The sequence below is a fragment of the Solanum dulcamara genome, chromosome 11 (genome assembly GCF_947179165.1).
Source record: "Solanum dulcamara chromosome 11, daSolDulc1.2, whole genome shotgun sequence".
NCBI lineage: Eukaryota > Viridiplantae > Streptophyta > Magnoliopsida > Solanales > Solanaceae > Solanum > Solanum dulcamara.
Genome location: NC_077247.1, coordinates 56,697,734 through 56,717,220, shown reverse-complemented (window position 1 = coordinate 56,717,220; position 19,487 = coordinate 56,697,734). Strand labels below are relative to the sequence as shown.

Genomic DNA, 19,487 nt, shown 5'->3' with positions numbered 1-19,487 from the left:
TGCAGCCTCGGCCCATCCCTTTTTCATCACCTATATCGTTGGGTTTCTGAGATCATCCCTTTTATGGACAGTTTTTTTTTTTAGAGACCAGGTTAATTTTAAGATATATATATAGCAAATTAATTAAATGTCTTATTGTTTCTATGTTAGAAATTAAGGAAGTCTGTGTAACCTAAAATCTTATTTCCTTGTAATTGGGTTCTTTACAAAAATAGCTGGCAGGATTCATGTCTTACATTTTCAAATCCACATACATAAAATATAGACGGATTATACAAATATTTTATATCCACCAACTATTCTTAGTTTAAGCGGTTGGGTAAGTCGTTATACAAGTAAATTCTACTGTAATATTTTTTCTCCTTGGAGGGAAAGGATGGTGCAAATTGACACCAAGCATATCATAAAATCGAATTCTCAATCGCAAATCTATCAGCTGATTAGAAAGAAGGAATCACCTATTTTTTGGAATGATTCCCAACAGGTGGACATGCGTAGTAGTTGATGAACACTGTTGCAACTTCTTGAAAATTTCTCAAGTGGATATAACCTTAATCTACACAAAGAGGAATCACTACTCAACTAATTGTGTGGAAGCAATATATGAAAATATTTCTCCCGACTTTTCCATCTAGTGGTATGACTAATTCTTAAATACTAAGTCTTTCCTGAATCTATAGACTTGTTAAATTTGAACATTAATATTATGTGGAAATTTTGGAAAGATAGAAATATTTGGTTGTTTAATCAGGAAAGGTTAGAACCAAGAGATAGTGTTTCTAAAACTCTGTTTGAGTACAAAGAACATAAAGATTTATTCACTAAAAGTCTTTGGAAGATCAAAGTGATGTACGAAGACATTTGGAAGCTCTCAACCGTATTGAATCATATTGATTTTATGTATATTTCTAGATGTTTGAACAAAATAGTTCATAGTTTAGCTTGATTTTCTATTTCTTTGTTGAAAGGGATCTCTCGGGAGAAGTTTTTTCCAAGTTGGATCATAGATGATACTAAGGGTACCTTTGAACTATTTAGTTCGTTGATGCAATAATAAACAAATTGATAAGTTTTGGAGAAAAAAAAAAGTTAAGTAGAAGTCTAAAAAAGTCTAGCTTTGGCGTCACTTAATCTTTGCTTGGACATGAGTGCCCTAGTTTTGGAGCTTTGATGGCCGCTAGTGCCTGGTCCATACATTAACTGATTGGCTTCAAGGGCACACAATAACTAGTGTGACTCGATCATCTGTCGGCAGAGGATTCAAATATATAATAAGTACCTAGTTTTTCGCATGGGTACCACCAGGGTAGAAAGTATCTAACATTTTTTAAAGTGAAGATGTCACAATCAGGATGCAATTAATAACCAAACTTACTAAGGAACATGGTGAGGTTGTTTCCTTGTTGATTAAAGAGATTGCAATCACATATGTGATATGTAGTCCTGGAAAAAAAGTATTCTCTCAGATAAGTACTAGACGACTACGTTCAGCCGATAGGCCTTGAGGGACCATCCTTGTGGGCAGACAAAAAACCAAGCACTTGCAGCGAAGTGAAGCCATCAAAAGATATTGGCAAATCCTAAAGATTTTGATTTGTGGGGTCCTCTACAATAGGCAACTGGGGATAGGACCATTGTTTCTGTTCTCAAAATGATCATGATACTTGTGAAAAATAAGCACTTTTTTTTCTCCGTTTCATGGAGAATGCAAGTGCTGTATCTCTGTTAATCCTAAACAGCAGGTACTCTAACAAAAAAAAGATTGATATGTACTCTCATATATGATAAATGAAAGGTAAAACTTTTCCCGTTATTCCCTGATGAGTGGCTAATGTTGCTTGCAGACGGATTAAGGTAGCCTTTATCTGCTAACAAACAAGACTTGATTTGTACTGATTTTTCCTTTTTGGAAGAAACTGTGTTAAAAGGACACCAAAAGACAGATAGTCCAATTGGAGGGAAAATCCTAACCATATGCTAACCTATCATGAACTTTGAACAAATATCATATAGCTTGAACATAGGTGAAAGAATAAGTTATGCACCAAAAAGCAAATAAGAAAGCTTAAATATAGCTTTTCGACCTTTTTCAGGTGAATCCGAGCTTGAGAATCTAGCTAGGGCTATTTGATTTTGATCTCTCCCTAATTCTGTTTTCAGTGACTTTTAGCCTGTTTGGATTGACTTATTTTTAAGCAATTTATAAATTGAAAACTGATTATAAGTTTTTTTTAAAAAAATAGGTGGAAGCCAACTTTTTTTTTAACTTATAAACTGTTTTCAACTTATAAACTGCTTAAAATAAGTTCATCCAAATAAACTCAACTATTTATTGGGCCTTATTTTAAGCACAAAATAACTTTAAATTGCTCAGTCAAATACTTTAAAAAAGCTGAAAACAGCTTATAAGCCAATTCAAACGGCCACTTAATCTGTTCGACAAAAGAGAGAAGCTAAGAAGAAGTCGAGTGAAGATGGCATATTATTGGACTGATTTGTTCTTTGGGTTTCAGAAACAGAAACATTAGAGGTCCAGTCCTTGTAAATACATACACTTCAAATACATATATATGTACAGATATTTTAGAGTAGAATATTCTGGAAATAGTACAGGTGATATTTTTCTTATTACTGTTCAATCCCTTAGGAAGTTTCTATATATTTTCTTGTACAGTAGCTTTGTAATACTTAGTTGAAGAAACACAAATCCAGAAAATTTTCTCACATAGAATAAAAAGTATGAATTCAATAGGTCCAAGGTTAGTAGTGCAGGTAGATATAAAGAAGAAGCCAAGTGAACAAAATCTACCTCTTCACAACCGGTGGCATCCGGAGATACCTCCCGTAGCAGAGGTGCAAGTTGGGGAGGTGTTCAGGGTTGAGATGGTGGATTTTAGTGGTGGTGGTATAACGAAACACTATACTGCGGTGGACATCAAGCATGCTGATCAGTCTGTTGTGGGTTCTTCACACCACTCTCTTATGTCATTCTTTCCAACCTTTATTACTTCTATTGAACTGAACCCTCCCTCTTCCGAACTAATAGTAATTTCGTGAAAGAAAATGGTTAGACGCCAAGTTAACAGTGAAGATTATCATCCTGAGATTCCAACAATAACCATAAAGAAATAATTAATTCAATACATAAGGCGTAGCATGTAAACTTGAGAAGATCCATGTTTTTAAGAGAAGTTGCCATTCAAGCTAGAAAAAGTTATTTCTTGCTCTAATGATTGAGCTATTTGGTTTCATAGGAAGATTAATCTTTTCTTGCCTCAGGTAAAATTACTTTATATATCATGAATCCTTTGGTCACTCTTCTTACCAGTGTTGCGGAGTTCTCCAAGATGAATATACTTCCTTAGGGACGAATACTGATGTCAGTTTGTCCATTGTCCAATATCTCTTGTCATTTTCAACAAGGCAAACCGTGACCATTACAGAGATGTGACTCCCATTTGTCAGCTAGCAACCTTGTCCTAATCAGTCACCTCCTTCCCATAGAGTGCCATGTAATGGAAGTAAACATGCTCAGTGATTCATAGAAAACACCAAGTCACCATGGCTCCTCCTACTCCAAGACTAGTAATCCCCATAGACCTAAAGAAAAAGCCATGGGAACAAAAGTTGCCACTCCACAACCGTTGGCACCCAGAGATACCACATGTAACAGAGATTAAAACAGGGGAGATGTTCCGAATTGAGATGGTTGATTGGACAGCAGGCGCTATCCAAGATAATAACTCTGCAATGGATGTAAAAACTATTGATTTATCTACTGTAAGTGTGCATAAACTAACATATCCAGCCAACAAAGTGTCCTAGATCCTAAGTCATATGATGTTCGAAATCATTTCAGGCTGAATCATATAACTCTCCTATGTAGGTCCATTATCTCAGTGGGCCAATAAGAGTCGTAGATACAGATGGAAATCCCGCTGAACCAGGTGACCTTCTTGCTGTTGAAATATGCAACTTAGGGCCTCTCCCCGGAGATGAATGGGGTTTTACAGCAATATTCGACAGAGAGAATGGTGGAGGATTTCTAACAGATCATTTTCCCCATGCAACTAAAGCTATTTGGTACTTCGAAGGCATATATGCCTACTCACCACATATACCAGGTAAAGCTGCATATCTTCTAATATATCCTAGTCAAATATGCGTATCAAGTCCTAATAAGATCTACTGGAAATCTCTCAAACAGGTGTAAGATTTCCTGGTTTAGTTCATCCTGGAATCATTGGAACAGCGCCTTCAAAAGAACTACTCAATATATGGAATGAGAGGGAAAGAAAGCTTGAAGAAACTGGTCCCCAATCTCTCAAATTATGTGAGGTCTTGCATTCTAGACCATTGGCTAACCTACCTTCAACAAAAGGGTGCATTCTTGGCAAGGTATGATGGCTTGCAATAGTTAAATATTCTGTCACTTTGAGAACCAAATCTACAAAATAATAAGAAGACAAACTCCTTGTCAACAAGCGGCAGCCTGACATTATTGTAACCAGTAAACAGAATATGATTGAGTCATAACAATATGTAAAACTGAAGAGAGAAGGAGAATGAACAAACAAGCTTCACTGCCAAGCACATCAATTTTTTTGACAATTCGTGATTATATGTAGATTCAAGATGGAACTCCTGAGTGGAATAGAATTGCCAAAGAGGCTGCAAGAACAATACCAGGACGTGAAAATGGAGGAAATTGTGACATCAAAAATCTCAGCAGAGGTTCAAAAATATACCTTCCAGTATTTGTAGAAGGAGCAAACCTCAGTACTGGTGATATGCATTTTTCTCAAGGTGATGGTGAAGTATCATTTTGTGGAGCAATCGAGATGAGTGGCTTCTTAGAGCTCAAGTACGTTCCACATCTCATTTAGCACTAAATGGTCATATGATTAAATAATAGCCCTAAATGATCATGATTAAATAAACTTGTGCAATCCCTTACATTAACCAGCAAAGAGGAAATGAAGTCATATGCACCATTTGATTACATGCTAATATCAAGTAACTTCAAAACTGGGCTCCATTAATAACTTTGTGTTATTTTTCCTCTGCCACACTTTTTCACATCACTGCTATTTTGCTACATCAATATTAGCCATCTTAAGTTACTTGCAAATATATTATAAGAGTTGCAAAGGTATACATATTGGCATAGAGAAACTGGTTCCCAGGGTTTAGTCAAGAATTTGAATACAACAGTCACCAAGTTGGATGGTCATTTATGCCTAGTTCCGCTAATTCTTTATCAATTAATTGCTGGAGCATAGCCATAAAGAGTCCACAATATGTACAATTCAATTGGGCTACGTGTATATATATATATTTTAAAAAAACTGATAGCTACATACACTGAAAGTAGAGGGATTAAGAGATACTAAACTTAGATTTCTCTGAAGCAACCAATTCCCTCTTTAGCTATCAGTAAGACATTTTAACTTTCTCCAACCGAGAGGTATTCTCGTTCATCCGCTAGTTACCACAGAGAGAGACAAGGCCAACCTAGTAACTGGAAGTAGAAATCCAAGCAGGGAAAGTAAAGTCAATAACATAACACAATAAACTTGAGAAACAGATAATTAAACCAATCTTCACAGGGAGAAACTACATACTCCTAAATCTTATTTACATTCTAACATCCTAGAACTTTTTTATATACGAACCTGAACTATGAAGTAAAACCTGAAAAACAACACCAGCTATTAACTTTTCATTTCATCAGCAAGAACACAAGACAGACCTCCTTAAGCATCACTCTTTTTGCATCAAGTATTTTTCTTTCTGTGCGCTACATCTCTGCATTTATAAGCTAACAATAGGCCTGTACCAGAAATTAGATATACATCTTTTTGCTTGTAAACAGATGTGAAATTATAAGAAAGGGAATGAAAGAATATCTCACTCCAATGGGACCCACACCACTACATGTGAACCCAATTTTTGAGATAGGACCCATGGAGCCAAGATTCTCAGAGTGGTTGGTGTTTGAAGGCATCAGTGTAGATGAAAGTGGACAACAGCACTATCTTGATGCCAGTGTTGCATACAAGCGTGCAGTACTAAATGCAATTGATTACCTCTCAAAATTTGGCTACTCAAAGGAACAGGTATTAAAAATCTCTCCCTGAAAATTCTCTTGTAACAGAATACTCTCGGGAATAGATAACATCATCATCCAGGAGAGTGAGGATATACGACTAAATATGAACAATAATAATTGCTATGACCACCATGATGTTGGTGCTATCAGGTTTATCTTCTACTTTCGTGCTGTCCCTGCGAAGGAAGGATTTCAGGAATTGTTGATGCCCCCAATGCTGTTGCCACCCTTGCCATTCCAACTGCTATTTTTGACCAGGTACTAGAAGTTCTCAGAGTTCAATCATGGTAAATTATAAGACTTACAACCTACAAAGTCCAATAAATGTAGCCATCATCTAGCGACTCCAATCTCTGAAATTGCTATAACTTCTGAGGCCCTGGGATATTAAGCATGGAGTAATACATGGCAAGATCATACTAAGTCAAGGTATCTCATAGGAACATCCTCTCTGATAGCAATGGCAACCTACAATTCTATGCAATGACTGAAATCCGGGCTATTTTAGGATATAGAACTACAATCCATAGCATAGTATCAGTAATCAGTACGTGAATACCTAAAAATAACGTGACAGTATTCTGGAAATGCTAAGTAGTATAAGTAGGTAACTTCAGAGAAGCCAGCTATGACGAGATAACATAAAACATGAGTAGAATTTTTTTTCCAGTTCATTGACAACAGATGGGCTAGACAAGCAAATGGCAGAAGTATAATTGGTACAGTTGTTCAGTTATCTGAAATAGATCAACCACTATAATATCTTTCACCAAATTAAGCTAGAGGCAATAAATGTCCGCAAGAACAATTCTAAGAAAGCTCATGGAAGTCAATAGGAAACACACATACATAGGAAGAGACCAAAGAAGAAAGAGATAAGCAAAGTCAATGATCCTGTGCAATCTTATGTCCAACGTTCTTCTAAAAGAAATATTGTGCACATACAAACTCTGGAGATAACCAAGTTTTGGACGTGTCTCTAGGCCTGTTATGTTTCTTCTCTCAGAAATACCTAAGTTTGGATGTGGCTCAGCACCTGTTATGTTGCATCTCTCGAAACAACTACCAAGCAATGAACTTGTTTTGTCCGGTATCCTAATCTGAAACCAAAATAACTAATTGTGTATCCAAGGAGTCTCGTCTATTACTAAATACCTTGGAGTTAACACTAGCAAAAAATATATATATATATATATATTCTGGTACAGTTTATAGCCTATAGCTGAATCCGTAAGTTCATGGTCACGCATTTCCTGCTGATTTCTGAATCTTGTTGTGCTGGGGACAAATTGTTTGGTGGGAGGAAGCACCACAACTAAAGTTTGATATGATAATAAATAATGAAAATAAATTGGACACGAGAATTTTACGTGGAAACCCCTCTAACAGATAGAGGGGAAAATCCACGGGGTAGAAGGATTTTACTATTCAAACATGAGAGTACACTGCTCTCAAATACAAGGAGAAAACAACAATTAACACTCCTCTCTTGTAAAAGGAACAACTCACTAAGGAGAACACTCAAAACTACAATATTTGTCTTGGTGTATAACTCTCTTTTTGTTTTTACTCTCTCTCTTTCTGAATTGTGGATGAACTAAATGAGGGCAAAAGACTCTCTATTTATAGGAAACAATAACGCGTAAAAAAAAATTACGCGTTGCAATTTTTCAAAGGAAGAACGCATTTTCTACGCGTTAACAAAATTAGGCAACAACTTATCCTCAAAAGTCAAAAGTTGTTGCCAACTGTCTTGCTGCCTTTTACTTTTTCCTCCTTGCAATTGTTTTGCAACAATTGTTGTTTTTTCCTTTTCTTCCTTGCAATTGACTTTTGCTTTGCTGTCTGTCTTTTCTTTGCACAAATAACTATGAAGACGAGATTTTGTTAAATGGCCATCACACATGTGTAATGAGACCACATTAGGTGGGTAAATAAAAATGCCTGATTCTAAGAAATGAGCCTCTATTGCTGGTTTCATGAGCGGGAAGATCTGGTTTATTCCAACAGAATCAGTTGTTTGATGCAGGATATTCGCCCAAAGATCAATAAAGTGCCTGTTGGGCCAAGACTTGTGAGGAATCCAGGAATCCCGCAATGTACTTATGATGGAAGCCTGCCAATCACCAAAAACCCCTTGCTCCATCAACAAGGGAGCAGCTGCAACATGGATGCTCGTTCTTGAGCGGGGGATGTGCATGTACAAATTCTGCTATATGACCAATTTGAAAGAAGAAACACTGAGATGCATATAGCGTAACTAGACCTTATAAACATCTAAAGATGTAGACATGTTCCTCAAATGTAATAGCTTAGTATCACCAGTGAGACCATAAATTATTTTTAAATCGCAACATAGAAAACTTCATACTAGGACTAATCATCCCAATGTTGCTGCCTTAAGTGATTGTTAAGAGTTAATAAATATTTCTCAAGCCCTATAAATGGGAAAGAGTAACGTGTCTTCCAGAGTCCATGAAGCGAATGAGGTTAAAAGTTCTCGTTGAAATGTCTCCATTAAAAAAATCATTAAAACAGTCGAAGGCAATAAAAAACACGGGACAAAGAAGACCAATTTAAGCAAAAAGTGAGGCATTTCTCCAGCCAACATTTATCATTAAATAAAATAAAATATGTTGGTCAATTTACAGAAATCTAACAAGATTGAAAGAGGTTAAATAACTCATATTCAACCTCTGTACTCCTTAAAGAAAGTAAATTCGAGCAATGGAGATGGAGCTTAATTTCTATAGTCAATAATAGATAGAGAGTGTCCGATGGTGTTGAAGAGATGGGCATTGTATGCCAAAAGCCCATAACCAAAGATCTAGTTCCACACTCAACACCTGGAAAGCAAAACGAGATGTCACATTTTAGTGAAAATGACATTCAAACAAAGGAAATTGGAAAATTGGGAACTCACTTTGGAATACATAAAAAACAGGAATAACCAACAACAACAACAAAAACATACCCAGTGAAATCCCACAAGTGGAAAAAAACAGGAATAACCACGTTAATAAATTCTAGAAAGGAAAATATTCTACCAAATATCTTGCAAGGAACACAGCTTACATGTCAGACTAACTGTAACCACACTAGCAGCCTTTATTTATTGCTTGTACAATGAAATCAGGTATATAGATCTTAGTTCATATATAACTTACCTTAACCATTGGACATGTAACTCACCTTTTTATTTTTTTCTTGTATTTTACCTTGAGACGTCAACCTGATATAAGGAAAAACCTTCGCTGGACTGCAGGAGCTTGCCTAGGTTACAAGCTTAAAATCAAAAAGTCTTGAACAATGAGAAAAACAAGTGCACCACTGAGGGAAATTGTTTTCCATTTTCCCTCTAGCTCTTCTAGCAACGTGATACAAAAATCGGCACCTAAGCTGTATGCTACTGTTTACTGGACCATACACAGTTCCCAATATCAGATGTATCAAGCGAAATAGACAAAGGTATTGCCAAGGATGACAGACATTGTTTGATAAAGCTTTTTATTTTTATATTTTATAAAGGCTCTAGGATGACAGATATACAAAAGACAATAACTGAAGTATCAAAAAAGATGCCAACTTTTCTTATATTGATGATTTCTTGTTCCAATAGGCAATAAGTATATATTAGAAAGTAAAAAGTAAAACATAAAAATGGAAAATGGAAAATTCCCTACTCCACTTTGTACATTTTTAAATCAAAGAGTAGGCATCAAAGATATAACACCAACACTTTAGATGGCTAGGATTTCAATTAATATCAGTCGCTCAACTGTTAAAGCTAAAAAATAATTTTCTATATTGTAGATTAGTCTATTTCATGAAGTCATCTATCTGCAAATTCAGGAAATAATTGTTCTAGGTGAAGTATATGGAATATACTTAAACTAAGTATTGCATGTTTCCTCACAGCCCTGTCAATAAGAGACACCAAGCTTTTACACATGCAAGAAAATACATATTCATTCTATAAAATTGGCCAAGAATTAAGTTAGGAATAGCCAAACCTAACCACGAAGAACAGCAAAACAATAGCAATGAGCAAGACCAACCTGCTTCCCCGTCTTTTTACTGATCAACTCCTTCATTTTCTCCACAGCATAAACAGAGCAGGCTCGGAGTTCTACCTCCTCTTCACTGCCTGAGACAATTTCAGTATTTTTCTTGATAATATTATCCAGGGATGTACGATATCTCAGCACTCCAAGTTGCTGAAGGACAGCTGGAATAATATAATCAGCAAATATGGTTATTGAGCTTATGTCTTCAAAATCACCGTATCCTTGACCCTTAAATGCACCCCACAAATCAGCAGCAAAAATTTGGGCTCTTTTATACAAGAAAATCTGGTGGCCTTTGTACACTGTGTGATCACGGAAGCCTGTAACAGTAACATAAACAAGATACATATTCCATTGCATCTCATTGTTGGAAATAATGATCAAATGTAACATGTAAAAGAAAACTATCATAAACAATGATACCAGGGAAGTGGCATGTCATAAGAGCTACAAGCTTTGCAGCAGAGTTGTCACAGGACTCCACAAGTTTAGATGCCTTTCCCTCAAAGCTCCTCTCAAGCTCAAGCCCAACCTTAACCATGATTTCACAGAGCTATTAGCTCACTAACAAGCTTAAGAGATCACATTATTTTAATTCACAGCAAATGACGAGTTCTGGAACATTAGGAGAATGCACATAATTCAAAAAAAATTATGACCTACTGGAAAACGGAAAAAGAGTGCATATAACACCAAATCAAGAATTTAGAAGTGTACCTCATGCAATAAGCGCACCCGTTCATCCTCCAAAGGCAATGGTCTTGACCAGTTCAACATTTTCCTTAATTGAGGTCCTAAAAATTAGAGTTTGCAATGAGATTACCTTCAAAAAAAAGCATGCAGGGAAAGACTACAAGATTTCAGAACTTAAAGACATTTGCAAAAAAATATATATAGAAACTGTGAGTTGCTTAACATAAAGACTTGCTGAACACAAACATAACCAATGAAGATACTTTCTAGGTAATTACTTCTGTTCTAAGCTCTAATATTTAATTAATCTTATAGGTGTTTATTGCTACATCAGTTATGATCCCTTTTATATTTTATTAATCTTATGTGTCTCTATTGTTGCATCAACGATAATCCTCTTCCGTTTCCTGATTTAATCTTGAGGATGTGGAATAAATTTGCAATAGGAGTTTAATTCTAAAGATTTAAGAGAGTGAATGTCATTTTAGAAATTTTAAACTAGGATTTCTCACAATTCTTTTGTAGAAATGATGAGCTACTCCAACAAGAAAAGAAGATTTCAACTAAAGACTCAAATATTATACACATGTTTTGGATCTTGGATTACCTCACTTGTAATAGTTATGTGAGGACCTTAAACTTAATGATCACAAAGGCACTCCCCTTAGATGGTAGTTAGTTGGATTGAAAGGGATTGGATTGTCAGTTCGGTATTCAAAAGAAAGAGTGAACTCATCTGCATTCTTAAGGGGCCACCTTGGTAACAAATTGAGAAACTGTTCAGTGAACATCCTATACAGAACCCTCGAGTGCATCAGTACACACCAAGAGTTTCATACCACTACTAGAAGGCTATCCTCGCGCGATGGGTGGAGTACAGAGACATAGTGAAAAGGAATCCAAAAGGCAGAGTCTCAAGGAAACCTGCTTACCAGTATATTTCTGTAGACGATCAGCATCAAATGCAGATTTGTCACTTTCAAGAGTAACCTTTAATCCAGATGCCAGATGATCATAACTCATCTCCTCGTCTGCAATTAGTTGCAAGTAAAAAGTCAATAGGCAGAGGGAATATTTTCAAACAACTAAAATGAAAACAGAGAAATCAAGCATCATAAAAACTGCTATAAGAACATTTAATGAAGGCCCAGTATCAAGCATCATGAATAGGGTTGGTTCTGCATTACAAACTTTCTTAATCAACATAAATGTGCAAGTTCAAGGATAAAAAGTTAGAAGACACTACTGATTTTGCCTTAGTACAACACTGAAGTTTCCCAGCACTTATGTCTATCATGCACCCAGCCCCCAGAAATTGAGAGCAAACTATTTCTTTCATTAGTGATTTTGTCTGAATATCAACAGATAAATTCTTTGATTGGTCCTCATGGAATTATTACAGGAAGGGAACAAGCTTATTTCCAGATAACCAACAAACATGGTCAAAGATATGGCACCATCATGAGGTATGGAAGAAGACAGATAACAGAAATATGAACCACATACCAGGTAAGTTGAATATAGTGGAATTAATGAAAACAAGTGAATGTAGGAGCACCAAATGAAAAACTAATAGAATAAAGACCAATAATTTCGCAAGAGTATTATACCTTGTTCTTTACACGCGGGAAAGTTAGCATAGAAAGGTAGATGATGTTTTTGGAAAAGCATAACACTTTGTGTAAGTAGACAACTTCTTTGGAATTACATTCTTTTAACAAACCAAAGCTCAATGGAGTCTCAAACTCGGATAGAACCAGAAGAGATTTCAGACTATACTACTATAGGTAAAAAGAAAAAGAAAACTTATTTGCATAAAATCCAGAAAGAGTCATTTATAAGGAATATTGCTTAAAGACAAATATTGTTAAAGCAATTTCACAAGTTTAGCATCTGAATAATTTACAAGGCAGTTTATGCTTCCTTATTGGTAAACTTATTAATGTACCTGGCCAGAAACAGAAATTCAACGTATCCAAGACCAGCAAGTACTGAACAGTGAGTGGCCCGTTATCAAAATAGTGAATCCCTTCAAAATCCCACTCCACTTTTGGTAATGAGTTCTTCATATTTTCAGCGACCTTCTCAATGCCTGCACATAACACATACCAAAACGTAATTTTATATTAAATACAAGTCACTTTAAACTTGAAATAGAGCATTGCAGATATTTCTAGGCACGCCCTCCTGGACAAAGCGTAATTTGAGATTAAAACAAAATCAATTCAATACAGAACGGAAATGCATTGGAGTAAAGAATGCTGAGGGACCTGAGAAATCAACGGTAACATGAGAGGAATGAGTAGCGACCCAAGCTGTGGTAGACCTAACTTCTTCCATGGCGGCCACCGCACAAGATTAAAACCCTAGTAGTAGCTAAACAAATGGAGATGGAGATAAGAAAAGAGGACTGTTTTTGCGCCTTCTCCTTCCAACCGAAATTTCGCGCTCACGTTTCAAGCGCTACTATTTAGTAGTGCTTGCCCGAAAATTTGACTGGTCAGGCCTCCCACGTGAAGGCCGAAAAGTCTGGCTAATAATCTGGATGTGGTTGGATTGACTTATAAGTTATTTTTAAAAAAAAATTTGAGTGTTTGATTCATCAATTTAAAGTTATTTTGTGTTTAAAATAAATCTCAATAATAAATTAAAAACAGCTTATAAGTAAGTCAATCCAAACAGGCTACTAGTCTCATCTATTTCACTCCCCTATTTTTTATCACAATTTTCTTACATTACTTTATTCTAAAAATATAGAAAATTATCCCTTGTCCCAAATGTGAAGTTTCTGTCCGAACTAAAATTATTCCATTTATTTTGGATTTTAAAATATAATTTAAATATTTTTAATTCCTTAACTTTGCCAAAATTAAATACTTTTAATCTTCGTGTTAAAAATTTGTGCATGGACAAATTTTCTCATGGTGTTAATTTTGACTGACATCTTAGGCATATTTTATTTTTTCTTTCCTTCTTCATTTTCTTCATTTCTTAAGATTAATACAGTACTTAATAACTATTTATATCATAAAACAATATTATAGAATGCAATGATCTATTTCACTCAAAAATAATAATCATTTTTTCTAAAAGACAATAATAAAATCGTCTTAAGGTGCGACAATAGATTAGAAAAGTAATCATAATGAACCAAAACATGCGACAAAAAATTCTTTAGTGTTAGGGGTAGCAATTGAGTAGATTAAGTTAAATTTGAGCGGGTCATAATGGTCAATATAACAGGGAAAAATTACTTAACTATACTTCATTACTTACTATATTTATTATTATTTCCTACCATTTTAAAATATTTCAAAAATTCTTATTTATATTCAAAACCCACCTTCATCTAGATACATCACTCTTGAAACCCAAGACACGATTTTCTTTCCTATTTTCACTCCATCTCTTCCTAAATTCACTCCCTCAAATCACTGCAGTTAATTACCATTTTGAATTTCAAATTTTGTTCTCTCTCCACTCAATCTCAACTTCCTTTTACTCTATAGGTAATTTTCGTTCTTCTTCATCTTCAGTTATTCTATTTCAATTTTTTTTTTTGTATCTTCTTACTTCTGATACATATGGATGATGCACCTTCATTTAATATTAGTATTACCCAATTAGACATGCATAATACTGATTGTCTTCATAATGTTGTTGAAAATGCTTTGACACAAACCAGATCCGAACCAATAAAGGATCAATTAAATATGGCGAAGCAGAATTCTAAGAAGGAGAAGTCGAAGAATGACGCATCTTCGTCTTTCAAAAGCAATGTGAAAAAAAAACCAAAAAATGGTAGAAAAATTGAATCCCAGATTTCTCGACCTACATTACCCAAGGTATAGATTTTCATTGTAAATTTCTTAATTTTAATTTTTGATTCTAGAATTGTAGTTCATTGAATGTTGATAATTTATTTTTTATGTATCATGTTCTAAATGGTGTTTGTTGATACATAAAAACCCTAATTCTGTTATTAATGTTGGTTCTTATTAGAAGTCGAACAACATAAGGATACAAAGTTTAAAGTTTTAAAGTGCATCTCGATATGTTTGTAATCAAATTTATGTACTTTATACAAAAAATAATACATGATACATTTGTTTAATTAAGGTCTTAAGGAGTATCAGCTATATTTTTTGGTTTGATGTGTATCTCATACATTGGAATCATCATTATGTATCAAATTTATAAACTGGTTATGATACATGTTTTAGCTCTGTTTATCTGATATAGTTTGATCTATTTTTTGATAAACAATTTGGACTAGTGTTTATGTATCATGAACATTACTTTTGTATCATTGCAGGAGGTTTTGTAGAAAAATTCTCAAATCCTGATATATCTTGTTGTTGCACTAGCTTGAGCTTAGCAGATGATGTGGAAGGCTCTGAATGTAAAACAAGTATATTACCATGTATACACCTAAATTAAAGGTGGCTGAAGAGAAACAATCTGAAACATTGTCTGAGCCAACTAAACTTTCAGTCCCAAGTTCTGTTTTACCAACTTTTTCATCTTAATGTTCATGGGTTTCAAGAAAATAGGTCCATTATGAGGAATAATTTATTAGGGACAATGAATCTGCAAATGGCGAAGAGAAAGAATGTTCAATCTTCGAATTCTGGGTCGGAAGTTGTTGAGCCTTCTGAAAAAGCTTTAAGAAAAAAGAGAAAAAAGTTATTTCTGTAACTACACGCTCAAAGTTTATGTATCAGAAATCTTAAATTATTTTTTTTGAATTTTGTAGTAGTAGAATGTACAATTTTGTTTTTGTACCAATAGTAAATATTTTTTTTTGGATATTCAATAATTTAGTAGGCTATTATCAGATTCTCATGTATCAGATTTGAATTTAAGATGAAAGTTTATGTATTAGATTATCATGTATCAAGTTTTACCGTTTCTAATACATCTACAACCTATATCAATACCATATGTTATGTATCAACCACAATTCAGTTGAAAACTAATATAACAATCTATCGAATGTATCAGCTATGGCTATGTATCAACTATTCTTATGTGTCAACTATTCTCATGTATCAGTTTATGTATCAGATTCTCATGTATCAAGCTTTACTGCTTCTGATACATCTACAACCTATATCAATACAAGATGTTTTGTATCAACTACAATTCAGTTGAAAACTAATATAACAATCTTCAATATATCAACCCTTAATCTATCGAATGTATCAGATATGGTTATGTCTCAGCTATTCTTATATATTAGATTCTCATATATCAGAAGCTTTACTTCTTCTGATACATCTACAACCTATATCAATACAAGATGTTACGTATCAACCACAATTCAATTGAAAACTAATACAACAATCTTCAATGTATCAATCCTTAATCTGTCGAATGTATCAGATATGGTCATGTATCAGCTATTCTTATGTATCAGATTCTCATATTTCAGAAGCTTTACTGCTTCTGAAATATCTACAACCTATATCAATATAAGATGTTATGAATCAACCACAATTCAGTTGAAAACTAATACAACAATCTTCAATGTATCAACCCTTAATATGTCGAATCTGTCGAATGGTCATATATCAGTTACTCTCATGTATCAAACTTGAATATAAGATGAAAGTTTATCTATCAGATTCTCATGTATCAAACTTTACTACTTCTGATACATCTACAACTTATATCAATACAAGATGTTATGTATCAACCACAAATCAGTTGAAAACTAATATAACAATCTTCAATGTATCAATAATAAAGCTGTTGAATATGTCAAATAGAGCAATACAAGTGTCAAATAGAGTAATGGTGGATAAAGAAGAGAGTACACTGGACGGATGAACCTATTCATAACTACTATTTACCGTCGACGATGATGGTGGCCTAGGAGGATATTTCAGCTTCATTACTTCATCTTCTCCAAAAATGCTCTGTTTTGGTAATGATACTCCGATACTTGAAAATTGTTCTATACAAACACCAGAAGCAAAAACCCAAAAATCTGGACTCACATGCAGTGGAGATTCACAATCTGCTTGTTCAAGTAGCAACATCAGCAAGCCCAATATATGTAAAGAATTTTAATTTTCCTTATTTTTATACTAAATCTGTCGAATGGTCATGTATCAATTACTCTCATGTATCAAACTCAAAAATAAGATGAAAGTTTATGTATCAGATTCTCATGTATCAAACTTTAATGCATCTATATCTACAACTTATATCAATACAAGATGTTATGTATCAACCACAAATCTGTTGAAAACTAATCCAACAATCTTCAATGTATCAACACTAAATCTGTCGAATGGTCATGTATCAGTTATCAATGTATCAAACTTTACTGCTGATTTTAGATTCACGTAACATATATTGTCGTCTACTACGATTCCATCACTTTGTATCGTTCATAACTCACCTCGGATAGCCAAACTCCAGAATGTCTCAGAAAAATCGAGATATTCATCTCGAATGGCTTGATGAATTTTGAATTTTGGATTGAAGTTTTGGTACGATCCTATGCTTTGCTTATGATCTGTTTTTTTTACCTTTTCAAGTCCCTTATAACTATTACGCTTTGTATGAGTTAATTCTCTTATTTAATTAAATAATTGATTGAAACAAGGAATCTTACCTTAATTTACGTTACTATCCATAAATAACTCAACAACATTAATTATTCTACAACAAAACATGATGTATCAACAAAATAAGTAATGTATCAGAAATATGAAAAAAGAAGAGAAATCGGGTAATTTAAGAAAAATGAGGAATATATTGTAATTGAGTTTTTTCATTATGGAATTTAGGTAAAGTTTACATATAACAAACACGTCAAGATTCAACCCAACATTCAAATTTGTTTGTGGGCTAGATAAAAATGTGTTGGGTACTGGTTATAGAATAAGTCAAGATTTGACCCAACCAGTTTCTTACTAGTTTTAATTATTTTATTTATTCTTTTATAATATTTTAGTATCTAATAAAATTACTTTTATATTTATTATGACTATATATAACATGTCAATTTTTTTTAAAAAAAAATTGACAAGATTTCTCTTGAGTTAGTTTGGGTTACATATCAATCTAATTTCTAATGAGTTGAAATTGATTGAATTAAAATGAATTAAGCTAATAAATGGACAGATCAATAACTCGTCTAAAATTAAATGGATCAAATAGATTGGATAGATTAAGTTTGATTTTGTCGCCACTATTTAATGTGTTGCAAGTAAATGCAACATTGTAACAAAAATTGGCCTCAAAGAACTTCATGTTCTTGCCTCAAATGTATTGATTTTTCATGGAAGCAGTTCAAGACGAGAAGTTCAATAAATCAGCCTTGAAATAAAGCTATTAAATACTCCCTCCTTCAGCAATATTTTTCATTATTAATTTTGCATAATTCTTAAGAAACTATAAATAAAAGAATAATTTATCATATTATCATTTGAATATAATAAATACAATATCTTAAAAAATATAATAGAAAAATAACTACTAATTAATGATAATAATAAATTATGAATTAAATTAAAATTATTTTTTTAATTTCATATATTGAATAAGTATTAATAGACATTTCAAAATAGCATAATAAACGAGTAAAGACGGAGGAAGTATTAGGAATATGACTTCCGGATATCTATCAAAAGGAAGAATGATTGTTGGATGAATTTTATATTTTATAGATTAAGTGGTACCATATGGGTTTAACACAATTATTTTTAATTTGTTTTTGTTGAAAAAGACCAGAGTGCTCTATTTTAGCAAAGCTAAAAAAATTAAAAATGCTCAGTTATATTTGTAGGACCAAACTAAACGTAATAATTTTAGCCCTAAACTAGTCCTTACGGCGTTGTTCCTTTTCCCGCTTCCTCAACTGATCATCTCTTTCATCCCTATGTAATCGTTTCAGTTCTCGCGTCGTCGGGCACATTGTTTAAACGATAGCATACAATAGAATTTAAGTAAACAATCAAAATAAACATTGTATTTAAGCAAATAATACAATATAATAAAATAGGTAACAACCATCCAAACAAGGTGCAAACGTTTATGTGTATTTGCTGATTGGTTGTTTAGGGAGCAGGGATGATAAAAAGGTGGTAAAAGTGTTCGGAGGGGAAAGTACATTGAGCTGTTGAAGCCTTTGAGGGATTTCACGCTGCGGATAATGCAAAATGCGTAATCAAAATTCTTTGAAGCTGTAAAGAAGAAAAAAGGTTGGTTGTTCGATTGTCTATTTTACCGTTTTACTACTTTGTGATAAACCTCCATTTTATTCATTAACATTAGGTATCACGCTTCAAAATGAAAGCCAATGCCATGTTAGTTTTATTCTTACTAGACAGCATCCAATCTAAAATGAAAACATTGGATATTTTTCTTAGAAGGAGATGAACTACCTTTGGATTTGTATCCAAGTGCCCGATTAGACTAAGTTTCCTCCCTTGTCTCTCTGCTATAGCTAATGACGAAGCAAATCTCTTAAGTTATATTAGTCCATGGAAACATCTTATCTTTACCGTTCAATAAATTGCTTATGTAAGAAGGACTAGCTACTTTGGTGGAACTGATGTTTTTGCGAAATATTAATTTTTTTTAGCGCGGAAATCTGTATA

General features: G+C 33.8%; 2 protein-coding genes and 1 long non-coding RNA gene across 5 annotated transcripts; 1 reads left to right on the top strand and 2 right to left on the bottom strand.

Moving 5' to 3' along the window:
• Positions 1-2,736: 2,736 nt before the first annotated feature.
• Positions 2,737-8,485, top strand: LOC129875096 (uncharacterized). Of its 2 annotated transcripts, none has more exons than XM_055950530.1 (7): positions 2,737-2,958; positions 3,887-4,124; positions 4,208-4,398; positions 4,629-4,864; positions 5,876-6,119; positions 6,263-6,370; positions 8,142-8,485. In XM_055950530.1, exons 1-7 carry the CDS (start codon positions 2,740-2,742, stop codon positions 8,295-8,297), a joined length of 1,392 nt encoding a protein of 463 aa, XP_055806505.1. In that variant the 5' UTR covers positions 2,737-2,739; the 3' UTR covers positions 8,298-8,485. The 2 variants fall into 2 exon arrangements, with proteins under 2 accessions (XP_055806505.1, XP_055806504.1); XM_055950529.1 differs by lacking the exon at positions 2,737-2,958 and adding an exon at positions 3,445-3,780.
• On the bottom strand, positions 3,554-4,633 carry LOC129875098 (uncharacterized). The gene is made up of 2 exons (XR_008763072.1): positions 4,576-4,633; positions 3,554-4,447 (listed from the first exon to the last, which is right to left on the bottom strand). It is a non-coding gene; the product is annotated as an uncharacterized LOC129875098 (long non-coding RNA).
• A 202-nt stretch (positions 8,486-8,687) lies between the features above and the next one.
• Positions 8,688-13,331, bottom strand: LOC129875097 (uncharacterized). Of its 2 annotated transcripts, XM_055950531.1 has the most exons (8): positions 13,143-13,331; positions 12,821-12,964; positions 11,805-11,903; positions 10,897-10,973; positions 10,603-10,711; positions 10,171-10,499; positions 9,305-9,385; positions 8,688-8,958 (listed from the first exon to the last, which is right to left on the bottom strand). In XM_055950531.1, the coding sequence occupies exons 1-8, from the start codon at positions 13,210-13,212 to the stop codon at positions 8,866-8,868; spliced, it is 1,002 nt and encodes a 333-aa protein (XP_055806506.1). In that variant the 5' UTR covers positions 13,213-13,331; the 3' UTR covers positions 8,688-8,865. The 2 variants fall into 2 exon arrangements, with proteins under 2 accessions (XP_055806506.1, XP_055806507.1); XM_055950532.1 differs by lacking the exon at positions 9,305-9,385 and having other exon boundaries at positions 13,143-13,322.
• Positions 13,332-19,487: the final 6,156 nt, after the last annotated feature.

Coding starts and splice junctions, on each gene's coding strand:
- LOC129875096 (XM_055950530.1), top strand. CDS start 2,740: ATGAATTCAATAGGTCCAAGGTTAGTAGTGCAGGTAGATATAAAGAAG. Junction 4,865..5,875: donor AGTGGCTTCTTAGAGCTCAA/GTACGTTCCACA, acceptor GCTTGTAAACAG/ATGTGAAATTATAAGAAAGG. Junction 6,371..8,141: donor CAACTGCTATTTTTGACCAG/GTACTAGAAGTT, acceptor TGTTTGATGCAG/GATATTCGCCCAAAGATCAA.
- LOC129875097 (XM_055950531.1), bottom strand. CDS start 13,212: ATGGAAGAAGTTAGGTCTACCACAGCTTGGGTCGCTACTCATTCCTCT. Junction 10,712..10,896: donor GGGTGCGCTTATTGCATGAG/GTACACTTCTAA, acceptor ATCATGGTTAAG/GTTGGGCTTGAGCTTGAGAG. Junction 9,386..10,170: donor GTAAAAAGACGGGGAAGCAG/GTTGGTCTTGCT, acceptor CTTGTAACCTAG/GCAAGCTCCTGCAGTCCAGC.